The sequence below is a fragment of the Mytilus edulis genome, chromosome 13 (assembly GCF_963676685.1).
Source record: "Mytilus edulis chromosome 13, xbMytEdul2.2, whole genome shotgun sequence".
In the NCBI taxonomy this organism is placed as follows: Eukaryota; Metazoa; Mollusca; class Bivalvia; order Mytilida; family Mytilidae; genus Mytilus; species Mytilus edulis.
Window position 1 is genome coordinate 67771768 of NC_092356.1, and position 13950 is coordinate 67785717.

The window sequence follows — 13950 nt, forward strand, 5'->3', positions numbered from 1 at the left end:
TCAAATTGAATAGCTTAATTTGAAAAAAATAATAATAACTAGTGATTGAAGTTTTTGCCAATAAAAAGAATCTTAATATATTTCAGTTAAAATAGTAAACTTTGAAAGCCCCGAGTTTTTGTGATAATTTGCAAAAAGAAAAATGTCATTTCATTGTACCGTTTTTATGTAATTGTATGTAGAAAAAGCCTTCTATTTTCTGACAGTATTTTGTCACACTCCTGACATATGTTACAAAGATTGAAAAATGCTTTAAACTTTCACAAAATTCACTTAACACATTGCTATATCATTGATTTCAATTACTGATATCTTTTGCCATAGAACAGGACTTTCTTTTTAGGGCCATTTAAAAAAAATACAAAGAGAGGCACCCAAAAATGTCAGGAGTGTGACAACTGTCTTTAAACATCTACCAAAGAATACATAGGACTTAAATGTTTTCTTCTTCTTTATATTTCAGAAGTGGCTATTCCAAAGAGAAGAAAAAAAATTATTACAACTGTGATATGTTTATATCATAGATGTGGTAGTGCATTATATATGTCAGGAGTGTGACGCTTTTTTTAAGACATTTTCTGTCAATTCATAATTTCACAAGGACAAGTCCCACAAGTTTCTTTGTGTTAGAAATGTTGAAACCAAGTTATATTCCTATCATTTACCTCTTAAATGTGTTATTTATCATGATTGTTTTGGCACAATGAGTTTTAAATAGTAATTTTTCTATTTTTTGTGCACAGTAATGCAAATTCATCAAAGGAAATAAGTGTGTACAACTATAATATCATATAGGAAAGTGAGGTAATGAATTTTGTACAAAATAGAACAATTATTTTGATTTAAAATGGTATATTTAAAGAAGTTTCAAGGATTAACCATTCGTCACACTCCTGACATGAATTTAACAATTTAAGAAAAATATGAAAATTAGCTTTATTTTTAGGACAGATAATTGAAAGACAGTTCGTAAAATGAAGAAAATTTTGGTAAAACTTCCATTCCTTAAAACATCTACTAAATTTGCTGAAATAAGCAGGGCAAAATTCTCTAGAAGAAATCAATCAAAGAAAGAATCTTCGAAAGAGAGAACCCGAAAATACTGGCTGAATCTGAAATTAAAAGATGCACAACACACAAGAAAACAACTGCCACAAAACCCAAATGCTTATGAATGATCTCGTCTAGAAGGCCCTTTCTTCTTGGTGTAGCATTTTTTATGATGTGTTTCAAAGTACTCGTCCAAGCATTTGGGTTTTGTGGCAGTTGTTTTCTTGTGTGTTGTGCAGGTTTTCTCACTGTAGATCTGGAATCTGACACAGTCACAGATCTGTTCTCATTTGAATTTTTGAGCTGTTTTTGTTTGATTCTAAGTCCTTATTCAACCCAACTTCTTTTTTAGCTCACCTGGCCCGAAGGGCCAAGTGAGCTTTTCTCATCACTTGGCGTCCGGCGTCCGGCGTCCGTCGTCCGTCGTCCGTCGTCCGTCGTCCGTCGTCGTCGTCCGTCGTTAACTTTTACAAAAATCTTCTCCTCTGAAACTACTGGGCTAATTTCAACCAAACTTGGTTACAATCATCATTGGGGTATCTAGTTTAAAAATTGTGTTCGGTGACCCCGCCAACCAACCAAGATGGCCGCCATGGCTAAAAATAGAACATGGGGGTAAAATGCAGTTTTTGGCTTATAACTAAAAAACCAAAGCATTTAGAGCAAATCTGACAGGGGTAAAATTGTTTATCAGGTCAAGATCTAACTGCCCTAAAATTTTCAGATGAATCGGACAACCCGTTGTTAGGTTGCTGCCCCTGAATTGGTCATTTTAAGAAAATTTTTGCTGTTTTTGGTTATTATCTAGAATATTATTATAGATAGAGATAAACTGTAAAGAGAAAAAATGTTAAACAAAGTAAGATTTACAAATAAGTCAGCAGGTCCAAAATGGTCAGTTGACCCCTTTAGGAGTTATTGCCCTTTAAAGTCAATTTTTAACCATTTTTCGTAAATCTTAGTTATCTTTTACAAAAATCTTCTCCTCTGAAACTACTGGGCCAAATTTAACCAAATATGGCCAAAATCATAATTAGGGTATCTAGTTTAAAAATTGTGTCCGTTGACCCGCACAACCAACCAAGATGGCCACCATGGCTAAAAATAGAACATAGGGGTAAAATGCAGTTTTTGGCTTATAACTCAAAAACTAAAGCAATTAGAGCAAATCTGACAAGGATAAAAGTTGTTTATTAGGTCAAGATCTAACTGTCCTGAAATTTTCAGATGAATCGGACAACCCTTTGTTAGGTTGCTGCCCCTGAATTGGTCATTTTAAGGAAATTTTTGCTATTTTTGGTTATTTTCTTGAATATTATTATAGATAGAGATAAACTGTAAATAAAAAAAATGTTTAGCAAAGTAAGATTTACAAATAAGTCAACAGGTCCAAAATGGTCAGTTGACCCCTTTAGGAGTTATTGTCCTTTATAGTCAATTTTTAACCATTTTTTTCGTAAACCTTAGTTATATTTTACAAAAATCTTCTCCTCTGAAACTACTGGGCCAAATAAAAGCAAACTTGGCCACAATCATCATTGGGGTATCTAGTTTAAAAATTGTGTCCAGTGACCCAGCCAACCAACCAAGATGGCCGCCATGGCTAAAAATAGAACATAGGGGTAAAATGCAGTTTTGGGCTTATAACTTAAAAACCAAAGCATTTAGAGCAAATCTGACAGTGGAAGAAATTGTTTATCAAGTCCAGATCTATCTGCTCTAAAATTTTCAGATGAATTGGATAACTGGTTGTTAGGTTGCTGCCCCTGAATTGGTAATTTTAAGGAAATTTTGCTGTTTTTTGTTATTATCTTGAATACTATTATAGATAGAGATAATCTGTAAACAGCAATAATGTTCAGCAAAGTAAGATTTACAAATAAGTCAACGTGACTGAAATGGTCAATTGACCCACTAAGGAGTTATTGTCCTTTATAGTCAATTTTTTAAAATTTTCATAAAATTTGTAAATTTTTACTAACATTTTCCACTGAAACTACTTGGCCAAGTTCATTATAGATAAAGATAATTGTAAGCAGCAAGAATGTTCAGTAAAGTAAGATGTACAAACACTTCACCATCACCAAAACACAATTTTTCATGAATCTATCTGCGTCCTTTGTTTAATATTCACATATACCAAGGTGAGCGACACAGGCTCTTTAGAGCCTCTAGTTATCTTTCTTCCTTTTTTTCTACTGTTTCTCTGCCACTGCCTTTGTTTTTCTTTATATTGTTTATAAAATTTGAAATTCAAAGTTCTTCTTTCTTTAAGCCTTTTTTTGTTAGCTTGGTTTTGTAGTTTTTTATTTTGTTTAAGATTGTCCAACTTCCTCTGATCATTTTTCAATTTTATATTTAGCCAGTATTTGCGGGTTCTCTCTTCCCAAGTCTTTTTCTTTGAATCATTTCTTCTAGAGAATTTTGCCTGGCTTATGTCAGAAAGTCTAGTGGATATTTTAAGGAATGGAAGATTTACCAAAAGTTTCTTTATTTTACTAGCTGTCTTTCAACTATCTGTCCTAAAAATAAAGCTAATTTTCATATTTTTCTTAAATTGTTAAATTCATGTCAGGAGTGTGACGAATTACATCTGAATGGTTAATCCTTGAAACTTCTTTAAATACACCATTTTAAATCAAAATAATTGTTCTATTTTGTACAAAATTCATTTCCTCACTTTCCTATATGATATTATAGTTGTACACACTTATTTCCTTTGATAAAGTTGCAATACTGTGCACAAAAAATAGAAAAATGACTAATAAAAACTTATTGTGCCAAAACAATCATGATAAATAACACATTTAAGAGGTAAATGATAGGAATATAACTTGGTTTTAACATTTTTAACACAAAGAAACTTGTGGGACTTGTCCTTGTGAAATTATGAATTGACAGAAAATGCCTTAAAAAAAGCGTCACACTCCTGACATATATAATGCACTCCCACATCTATGATATAAACATATCACAGTTGTAATAAATTTTTTTCTTCTCTTTGGAATAGCCACTTCTGAAAAATAAAGAAGAAGAAAATATTTAAGTCATATGTATTCTTTGGTAGATGTTTAAAGACAGTTGTCACACTCCTGACATTTTTGGGTGCCTCTCTTTGGTGTCTATTAAAACAATAAAATATGTGATTTAGAGCACCAACATACCCTTAATTATAGTGCTTATATACCAATACAAACTTATTTCACATACTGACATTATTGGACTTTAAAACATGGTTACAAGGAAGCTTTAATTTTAAAAGTGTCATTTTTTGACAGACTTTATTTTTTGTACATACCTTTACAATAAAGGTCAGTGTTTACTTATTTTAAAATTTTATTGGACAAAATTACAAAAATATTTAAGACTAATAATGTAGCAACTACCAGAAATATTTCAGTGTAGCATAAAAACGATCCACTTTTTTCAATACTACTTTGAAAATTTCTAAATTTTTTAAATGTCACGCTAAAAGCGTCACACTCCTGACAAAAATGGCCTGTTTTTAAAACATTTCTCTGAAATGGTTTGAGATATCTTCATGAAACTTGGCAGCAAGCTAGCCCTGACTATCCTGCATTTTATAACACCTGAGTTATAATTCTAAACTTAACTAATATAGAAATATACCACAAAAAGTAAAAATCCTCATTGTTTTTGAAATGGCCCATATAATCTATGGCAGAATGTAATATCTAAATGTAGTATAGTTCTCTATAATCTTGTAGCTAGTCTCTCTCTATATATTATTTACAGTGTCCACTAAGTCTGCCAAAGTCATTTCAAATACAGCAGGTAACATTGCCTATCCTGGTGGCAGTCTAAATACTAATTATACAGGTAAATACACTAGTAATTATACAGGTAAATACACTCTAAGTATCAATTATACAGGTAAATACAATATAAATACTGATTATACAGGTAAATACAATCTAAATACTGATTATACTGGTAAACATTTGCAAAAAATACCAGTCGAGAGAATGGTAAATTTCCTGAGCCAAAACCCGACGGAAATTCATTCTCAAGACTGGTATTTTTTTGTAAATACCCCTCCTTAACATGATATATCTGTTTAATTACACCGAATGTTAACATATAAACGCATTGATGATCATGATGTTACAAGCGTCGAGTCGGATAGAGTATTTTTTGGCAAAAACCACGGCAGAGAGGGTAAAAAAGGCATATCCTTTCCATATACCTGGGCGCCATTAAAAAAATGAACAATATTCATTAAATAAAAGTAAATTGGTGAAAAATACACTGGCTATCAACCAATCAAAATCTAGCATTCTAAGATAAGGTTTAGTTTAAACATATTTTATTGTTCAAAACAAATGGATTCGACACAAGTTTTTCAACTTAGTTCCCTCTTCTCCATAAGATAAGGTGTAATTATAGAAAATATATGATGAAACCACAGGTGTATTTTTAACGTCAGTAAAGGGTCAAAAGGTGATAAGAGGAATCAAACTTTTAGCTATATAACTAATTGATAGAATACTTTGTTACTCTGCACAAATTTTCTAATAACAACATATGTTTAGAAAGTTTTATTTTTCCTGTTAAGGTATTACTCCAAAGAAGAAGGTAGCTCGAGCCCATCACATCACAGAAAGTAACAGAGAAGTAGCTGCCCTGCTTCACTCACATCAGGACCAAGTTATACCTGAGAGGGACAATAACCGTGAGGGAGACTCAGAGAAACTGAGGAAGTTATCACGTATGGAGGCTGTCAGACAGAAGGAAGGAATAGATAATAAGTTTAATACTATTATGGTAAAAGATTTAATTATGTTGTTATAATTTTGAAATATCATTATGTGTAACATTTAAGTGCTAATTTCTCCTTCACATTTGGCAGATTGACCAAAATGAAATCTTACTTGATATTTATGGCATTTTATTATACCCCTTGGCTACTGAAGAGGGTGGTATGCTGCTTTATCTCTGTCAACTGCTCTGTTTCTTTCTGTCCATGCCTGCTTTTATCTCAAAGTTATGATACTAGCAGTGGCGTAGCTAGGTCATTTTTACGTGTACGCCATAATCTCGGCGAGGGATTCTGAGGGTTCCAAGCGGTTTCATTTCATAGCATCTGCTGATAGAAGTTGGAAGGGAGGGGCGAGATATCGAATATAAGATACCATTGCTATTAAGAATCTAAAACTGTTTTATGTTTAATTCATTCATTGTCATGATTGTGTTAATTTGGAATCTAATGGTCATTGGTTTTATAGAAAATGTCCAAAGCAGTTACTTTTAAATACGTTTATTATCAAATTAAAGTTACCATGGCGTAAAACAATTAATCGACAAAAACACCTTTTTATGTACAAACATGTTATTTAATGAACATTGAAATGTATACTTAATTTTCAGAAATGTTAAGGCGCACTATTAGAATTCGTAAAGTGTTCTGCGAAACCCTGGTTCACGCCTGGGATTGCTTTCCGCCACAGCTTGATAAGACCTATATTTTCTTGAACTGGTCAAGTTTCATGACAACATATGAAGGTTTATAAATTTATCATGTGAACTTAAATTCCGGACGGTCTGTTAATTGCGGAATAAAAGTATGTCTGTGAATATAGTAAATATAATACTGAAAAATGAAAGAAAAAAAACTTTCAAAATTTTGCTAAGAAATTCATATTATCGGTAAAATACGAGATAATAAATAGACATCATTTCATCATAATCCTCTGGATACTCATTTTATCATCAACAGTTTCGGTCCAACTTCCATAAAATTTCATGAAGGAATGACAAAGTTATTGATATATTTGTTTACCCCTTACTGAACCTTATATTATGATTGACGTGGCCGACGTTTAGAATCGCTATATATATATTTCTCACTTTTGCGACACGTTTGTCACAGGCTCGAAAAATAAGGCAAACCACATATCGAATTTCAGGAGATAATATATTGCTTTAAAGAAAAGCAAAGTGATTGAAATTCACATATTTCAGACTTTGACAGAAAATGAACAAAAATATAATTTGATAACATTTGGTTGAAATAGGGAAAGTTTATTACTTTCAGTCGAAATTACAAGCAAATGAAGAAAGAATTGCATGACTGATGTGTTTTTTCCTGTTCTTTTTATTTTATATCTTTTATCAAAATTCAAGTGTACGCCCGGGCGTTTTGACGTAAACGTAGCTACGCGCATGACTAGTATTATGGAGCAACTGAGCAGGGTGATATAGACGGGGGGAAGGACGATAAGCTACTTTATCTCTGTCCACTGCTCTGTTTTTCTCTGTCCATCTGTACCATTAAGTTATTGTCACATTTTTCTCAGAAATGTCTATTAAGAGCTTTCTGTAATTTGTTAGCGATAAATAAAAAACAGCTACCAACTACAACCACTAGATTACAGGCTCCTAACTTGGGTAGGCACTTAGAAAATGTGATGGAGTTAAACATATTTGTAAAAGCTCAACCCTCTCTAAAATCTTAGACAGTGATGTTATATGACAACATGCAAAATTGGTAACCTATTAAAAAACAGTCTATTTCACACAAACATGTTTTTCCTGAACATGGTGAAAAAAACTGTTTTGCTTTGTAATAAAACATATTTTTTAATATTCCCAGAATTATAAAACTGAGAAGCAGGAGAGGATGAGAGATTTTAAGACACTTGAGATTTACCGTAATCAGAGTAAGAAGGACGGAATCTTGAACATGCTCAGTCAGGCTATTACAACAGATCATGTGATCAACCCAGCATTCGGTAGTACAGAATTCTTTGAGTTTGTTCTTAAGAATCCCTACAATGTACAGCAAACATTTACTGTGGAGTTTGATGATAAATATTTACAGTAAGTTTTATTGTTATATTGGTAGAATTTGTTTATTTAATGAAATTAATGATGTAAATAAAAGAAGATGTGGAAATATGCTAATGAGACAAATGTTCAACAGCACAGACATCATCTAGAGGTCAAAATGCATACTTCAACATATCATGTATCTGTTAAAATTTGTATGCGTGCAATTATGGGGTAACCTTCATCAGCTGAAGGTAAATATTTAAAAAGTCTATTTTAGTTTGCAAAGAATTCAACAATGGATCAAAGATTACATACTCAGTTATCCAAATAAATAAAAAGTTGTGTGCCACCTGTAAATTGTTTTGAATCTGTTCTCACTACAGGACTCAAATGATTATTGTATATACGATAAATTGGATGATGAATAAATGTAAGATGCAGTGCTTTATGACAGTAAAAACTTCCTATCTGTTTACAGTGTAATCACAGATGCTAGGGAATGGAGATACTTCAAACAATTGAATGGTTTACAGTCACCATTAGAGGAGGGCATGTTTACCAAACAAAGTAAATCTCAGTTTGCTGAGATCTTCCTCAGACCTAAGGAAACAGTGTATATACCATTTAAATATCTGTCATTTAAGGCTGATCATACTGTTCATCCACAGGTATGTATATTAGGCTGATGGTTGTGAACCAAGATGGGGGCTTAAGTATGAAGGGAAGTTAGGGATAAGGACAGTCCCATAAAAACATGTGGTACCAAGAGAAGGCACTTTGTAATCTTCATTTTGGATGGGTGTTTTGTTTAGTGAAAAGGTAAAAGAAATTCTCAAATTACCTCTATAGATTGGTACCCAATATACAAAGTGGATTCCTTAGGTGCCATGTATGTTTGAAGCTTGACTGCAATAGCTCTGTAAAAGCCTTTTTTATTTTATAATTTATTCAAATGCAAGAGTTGTCTATCTTCCAGTGGTTTCTCCTTGAAGTAATGTGTGTAGAGTTTATTTCAACAATCATATAATTGTATTTTCATAAAATAAATTGTAATCTAACTCTTTTTTTTTGTACGGCCGTTTATCATACTTCCATTTACTGGACATAATTCTCGTATACTGTTTTTTTCTGACAATATCTTTAAAGTGCTTTGAGCAGTTATCATGAAACTTTGGTGACTGGTTTATATCTATTCAGATAACCTCCTTTTGGTTTGTCTTGATTTTCTGATGATATGACATCGAGAAGTTATTGAACTTTATTCTTTTAATGCGCTCATGGGACAGCTGTTTATTCATTTCATGTCTTATGTTTTCCATCTTTGCGCTTTATATGTTCCAATTTGAACTTTCTTTAGTATAAAAGTATATATATATATATATTGCATGTATGTTTGACTTCTAATTTCTATTATTTTATTCAGGGACCAGTTGATCCATTCAAAAAAAGTGAAAAGAAGATTGAAAAATCAGAGGATACTTTGAAAGAAAGTCTGATTAGGGTATTTATTTAAATATATTGTTATCAATCAATCAATCTATATTGTTATGAAAAAAATGCTTTCTTATCTTTTTTCCATAAATGTACTTGACCATTTCAAAGACATTTCTTTAATAAACAAATTACATTTCTAAGTTTTTCAGATGTACATGGTCTGAAGTAAACTATCATTAAAACACACTTTAAATACAATACATCAATCAACACTGTTATTATCATATGCTTTCATTTTGACCTAGCTACTTACACAACTAGCATTACAAACTAATTTATCACATTTTCAATATTTGAAATGATAATTATTTTAGTGGCAGGAGCATATAGTCCTGTAAACAGTTTAAATTGAGACTTTCAATAATCTGCAATCAACTGCAAATTACCAAACCAGCCAAAAATATTAAGATATAATATTAAAACAACCACAGCAATTACTTTTCAAAGATGTGCTTAATTTCACAGTACTCAGTTTTATTTCTTGATTACTAATTTTAAGAATATGAGTTCAATTTTAGACTTTTTTTTTATTTTCAAACCTTCTGAAGCAATATATTTGTTTTCGATAGGCCTGTATTATTAAAATTTGATTACCTATTATTTGTATTTTGTAGGTCCATTTTAATGGAGAAGATGGCAAGTCTGTATCTATCATGTCATTAAAGGTCCAACCTATACCTCATGTTATAGACCAGACCTTTAGATTCCATAGTCCAGAACAGACATTCCTTAAGAGGTCCATTAGAATACCAATGGACTCCTTACCTGGTAAGATTATAGTGATGATTTGAAGTAGTTTTGTGTTTTCATTTGGTCGAGCTAACGTATCTCGATTATAACAACAAAGCCTCGGGTCTTTTGTGAATATTATAATAAGAAGATGTGGTATGATTTCCAAGGAGACAACTCTCCACCAAAGTTCAAATAACATAGCAGTAAGCAATTGTAAGTAACCTTCTAGCTGTCTACAATTAGTAAACCTATACCGCACAGCTACAAAAGGCCCTGAAATGACAAATGTTCAATAACTCAAAAGAAAAAACTAACGTCCTCATTTATGTACAAAGAAAAAAACAAATATGAAACACAGCAACAAACTACAATCACTATTGTATTGCAGGCTCCTGACGTGGGACAGACACATTCAGAATGTTGCAGGGTTAAACATGTTTGGTGGCGACTAACCCTCCTGCTAACCTGTTTTTTTATTTTATCACAAACTGTAGTCTTATGATATATATATATTTAGGAGTGCCTGTAGGAGGTCGAGGACTGAATCAGCTTTTTGTAAGATGCAGTGATCCTAATATAATAACAGAATGTAAAGCTACACAACCAGGAGAGCCACTTGATGTGTATCTAAAGGTATACTATAGATCACATCTATATTTTGGCATGTCTATATTTAGACGGGAACTGCAGAAAATCAAAACCACAAGAAAATTTGGATATGATTTAAATTCAAATAAAGATATTCTTTACATGTTTTTATTCTCTGTTGATTGTGTATATCTCCATAGTTATAGCATTATAATATGTTTCATTATTCTGTTTAAAAAGTTGACAACATCTAATTATAAAACAAATATTGCACATATTCTAAGATTTTTCCAGAAGAATGCAAATGAAGTATTTTATTAAAATGTTCATTGATAGGGATTTAGATATAATAGATGTTATAGATATTGAATTGAATTATTAATAAAATTCTTAGCAGTTTTCTCATACCTGTAATATTTGTTCAGTTAGCAATGGGTGCTTCTCTTTAAATGATTAAGAATTTACAGTATAAAGGATATTGAATTGTCTTGTTCATACAATTATGTTTATCTTATGATATTTGTAGGTAGCAATGGGTGCTTCTCTTTAAATGATTAAGAATTTACAGTATAAAGGATATTGAATTGTCTTGTTCATACAATTATCTTTATCTTATGATATTTTACAGGTAGCAATGGGTGCTTCTCCCCAGATTAAGAGATTTTATATAGCCATTTTCACTGATGCCTTTATGTCCAAGCCTATTCAGGTTTGGCAAGTCTACGCCCATTCTCTACAGAGAGTCGATGTGTCCTGTGTGGAGGGACAAACTTCAAGATTCTCATTACTACTCAGGTTAGTAATAAAAGAAAAGTGTTATGCCACTTTTGGGGGGAGGGGAGTGGGGATGGGTGAGGGTAAGACTTAAAGAATGAAGATTCACAGATTTGAAACAATTAAAAGGATTATATTTTCAAATGTAAATGGAAGGCAAAAAATGACAAAAACAAAGTTGTATCCCTTAAAGAATTGAATAAAAAATTAAAACCTTGGAAAGTATTTGCTGAACCATATCTGGTATGATTGCCTTGTGCCACATTGTTACATGGTAAAGATTAACAACAAAACTGCTTTCAAACATTGACCTGTTTGTTTCAGTCATTGGATTTGAATGTAATATTCTGGAACTATTATTTGTTACTTTAAGTCTAATAGAACCAATCATATTGAATAAGTGAAATTCAACATGTTTAAATACTCAATGCATGCTACATCATTTGGTCTCTTGTAGAGAGTTGTCTCATTGGGACTCATACCACATCTTCTTACCTTTTATGTATTACCCTACCAATTATTTGTTAGAATTTATCCAATTTGGACCAAATTCAGTCTAGTGCAAACTTTCAAAGTGTTAGTATTTTGATGTTATAGATGCTTATGTGTGTGCCAAAGCCTTAAAAATCATGATTATTCATGATACATCCAGAGGGTTATGAATTTATCGAACATTTTTATACAGGTCAACTCGTGCTTTATACTTTTGTGATATATAAATTTTGATACTCTATATATTTTTTTCTATTTCAGGGGAACACAGTCATCTCGTCTTGTTAGATGTTTTTCGTCTAACGATCAAGAAATGCAGCTGTATCCAAATGAACAATTTATGTTAGCTGCCGGTGCCGTCCATGAACTCAGTGTAGCAGTCCGTCCATTGAACGAGGGCATTAAAATCTTCCATCTAAATGTCGTAGATATTGAATACCACCAATTGATTAGAAACTGGTTGATTTGTGTCACCTGTCGATCTCCGATGATTTCACGGGTGTTTGATCTTTCATTACCCGTGGGAGGAGGAAAGGGAAGTAGCAAGAGAATAACTTATACAAATCCCTACCCCCACAAAAAGACATTTATCCTACTCACAAATGAGCCGGAATTGTTACAGTTTAAAGAAACACGAATTGAAGTTGAAGGTGGAGCAGAACACACAATAGGATTACGCTTTGCCCCAGTGATGAAAACTGGAGCATCTGAGGTGATGGTGTTTATTAATGATGAGGATGACAAAAACGAGGAGACATTTAAAATAAATGCTACTTATAGTTAAAGGGCATTCTTATGGTTTCTCAGATGTATAGTATCAAATTAATTTATAGGTTGTTTAGATTTTTGCTAATAATGCTCTGTTGTCATAGAAACTTACTAGATCTCTTACTTTTACAAGTGCCTAAAACAACTTGATGAACTTGAAATATATTTTTAATAGATATGCCTTTTCTAAATTAAACCAGTGTTAGGTTTTAATAGTAATGATGTATCATATGTCACATTGTGTTTTTATTAGTCATGACTATATTTTTATATAAAGCTGTAATTCAAAAAGATGGGGGAAAAAAGAAAAAAAAACAGGCTGCTTTTGTAATATCTTACGTAATACCCACTCTCTTTTCTAATAAACCAAACTCCCTGTGTAAACAATGTAGAAGTATTAAATTACAGTAATTTTTTGGTTTCGAAAACATAAACATTTAAGAAAAATTTCAATTCAAATGGTGCAGTTAGAATTTTCAATTATTCTGTTCATCAAATGAGATATTTATATATATATATATATATTGTTACAAGCAGTAGAATGAACACCTTTAGAACCAATTTTAAATAATTTGTGCAACAGTTTTGAGAATGATCAAGAGTTTTGAGTTTGAATCTGTTGTTATGTGAATAGTTAAGTTGTATGTGTATGTTGCCAACTACAACTGTGAGCTAGGAAATTGGGAAAGTAGACTTTTAAATATGGAATGATTTGTTAGCAGTTGTCTTTATTTTTTTATTTATTTGTAAAATATCAATTTTAATGAGTACTGGTAGCATTCCAGAAGTAACTTTTGTTTAAATTATCACTAATTGGAGAATATAGAGGTTAATATGTCTTATATTATCTGCTTCAAAATTGGAAGATTGAAACAATTTCAGAACATTGAAGGAAATATTTCATATCATTCATTTTTTGTAACTTAACTTTTACAGGTCTGACTGCCAACAAGCAAACTGTGATATTTATATTTATTTATGATATATGTAGATGAAATTAAAATATATTTATTGTGATGACTAAGAATGTCAAAATAAAATAAAATGTTTAAAAATTATGTTTATTTCATTTGTTGATGTGCACTAAGTTCCAGATCTCGTCTCTTTCGTGTATCTCTTTATCAAAAAATTGGTAAGCATTTGAACCGAGACCTAACATTGAATGATCATGTACAAGTCTTCAGATTATCAAGGAACATCAAAGAAAACATAAAGTGCTATGAAGACATTTGAAAAATACACAATAGAAATTATCCCCCC

General features: G+C 31.8%; 1 protein-coding gene across 18 annotated transcripts in view; it reads left to right on the top strand.

Annotated features, from left to right (window-relative positions):
- The window catches only part of LOC139500935 (nephrocystin-4-like), a 66703-nt gene extending 52955 nt beyond the window's left edge, over nt 1–13748 (top strand). For 14 of the 18 annotated variants that reach the window (XM_071289839.1, XM_071289842.1, XM_071289845.1 and 11 more), the window contains 9 exons: nt 4807–4890; nt 5627–5835; nt 7664–7890; nt 8321–8510; nt 9266–9343; nt 9951–10104; nt 10586–10701; nt 11285–11451; nt 12184–13748. In XM_071289839.1, coding sequence (XP_071145940.1) covers nt 4807–4890; nt 5627–5835; nt 7664–7890; nt 8321–8510; nt 9266–9343; nt 9951–10104; nt 10586–10701; nt 11285–11451; nt 12184–12706 — 1748 coding nt within the window. In that variant the 3' untranslated portion in view covers nt 12707–13748. The remainder of the gene's footprint in view (nt 1–4806; nt 4891–5626; nt 5836–7663; nt 7891–8320; nt 8511–9265; nt 9344–9950; nt 10105–10585; nt 10702–11284; nt 11452–12183) is intronic. The other 4 variants (XM_071289856.1, XM_071289848.1, XM_071289854.1 and 1 more) reach the window with 1 other exon arrangement.
- Nucleotides 13749–13950: the final 202 nt, after the last annotated feature.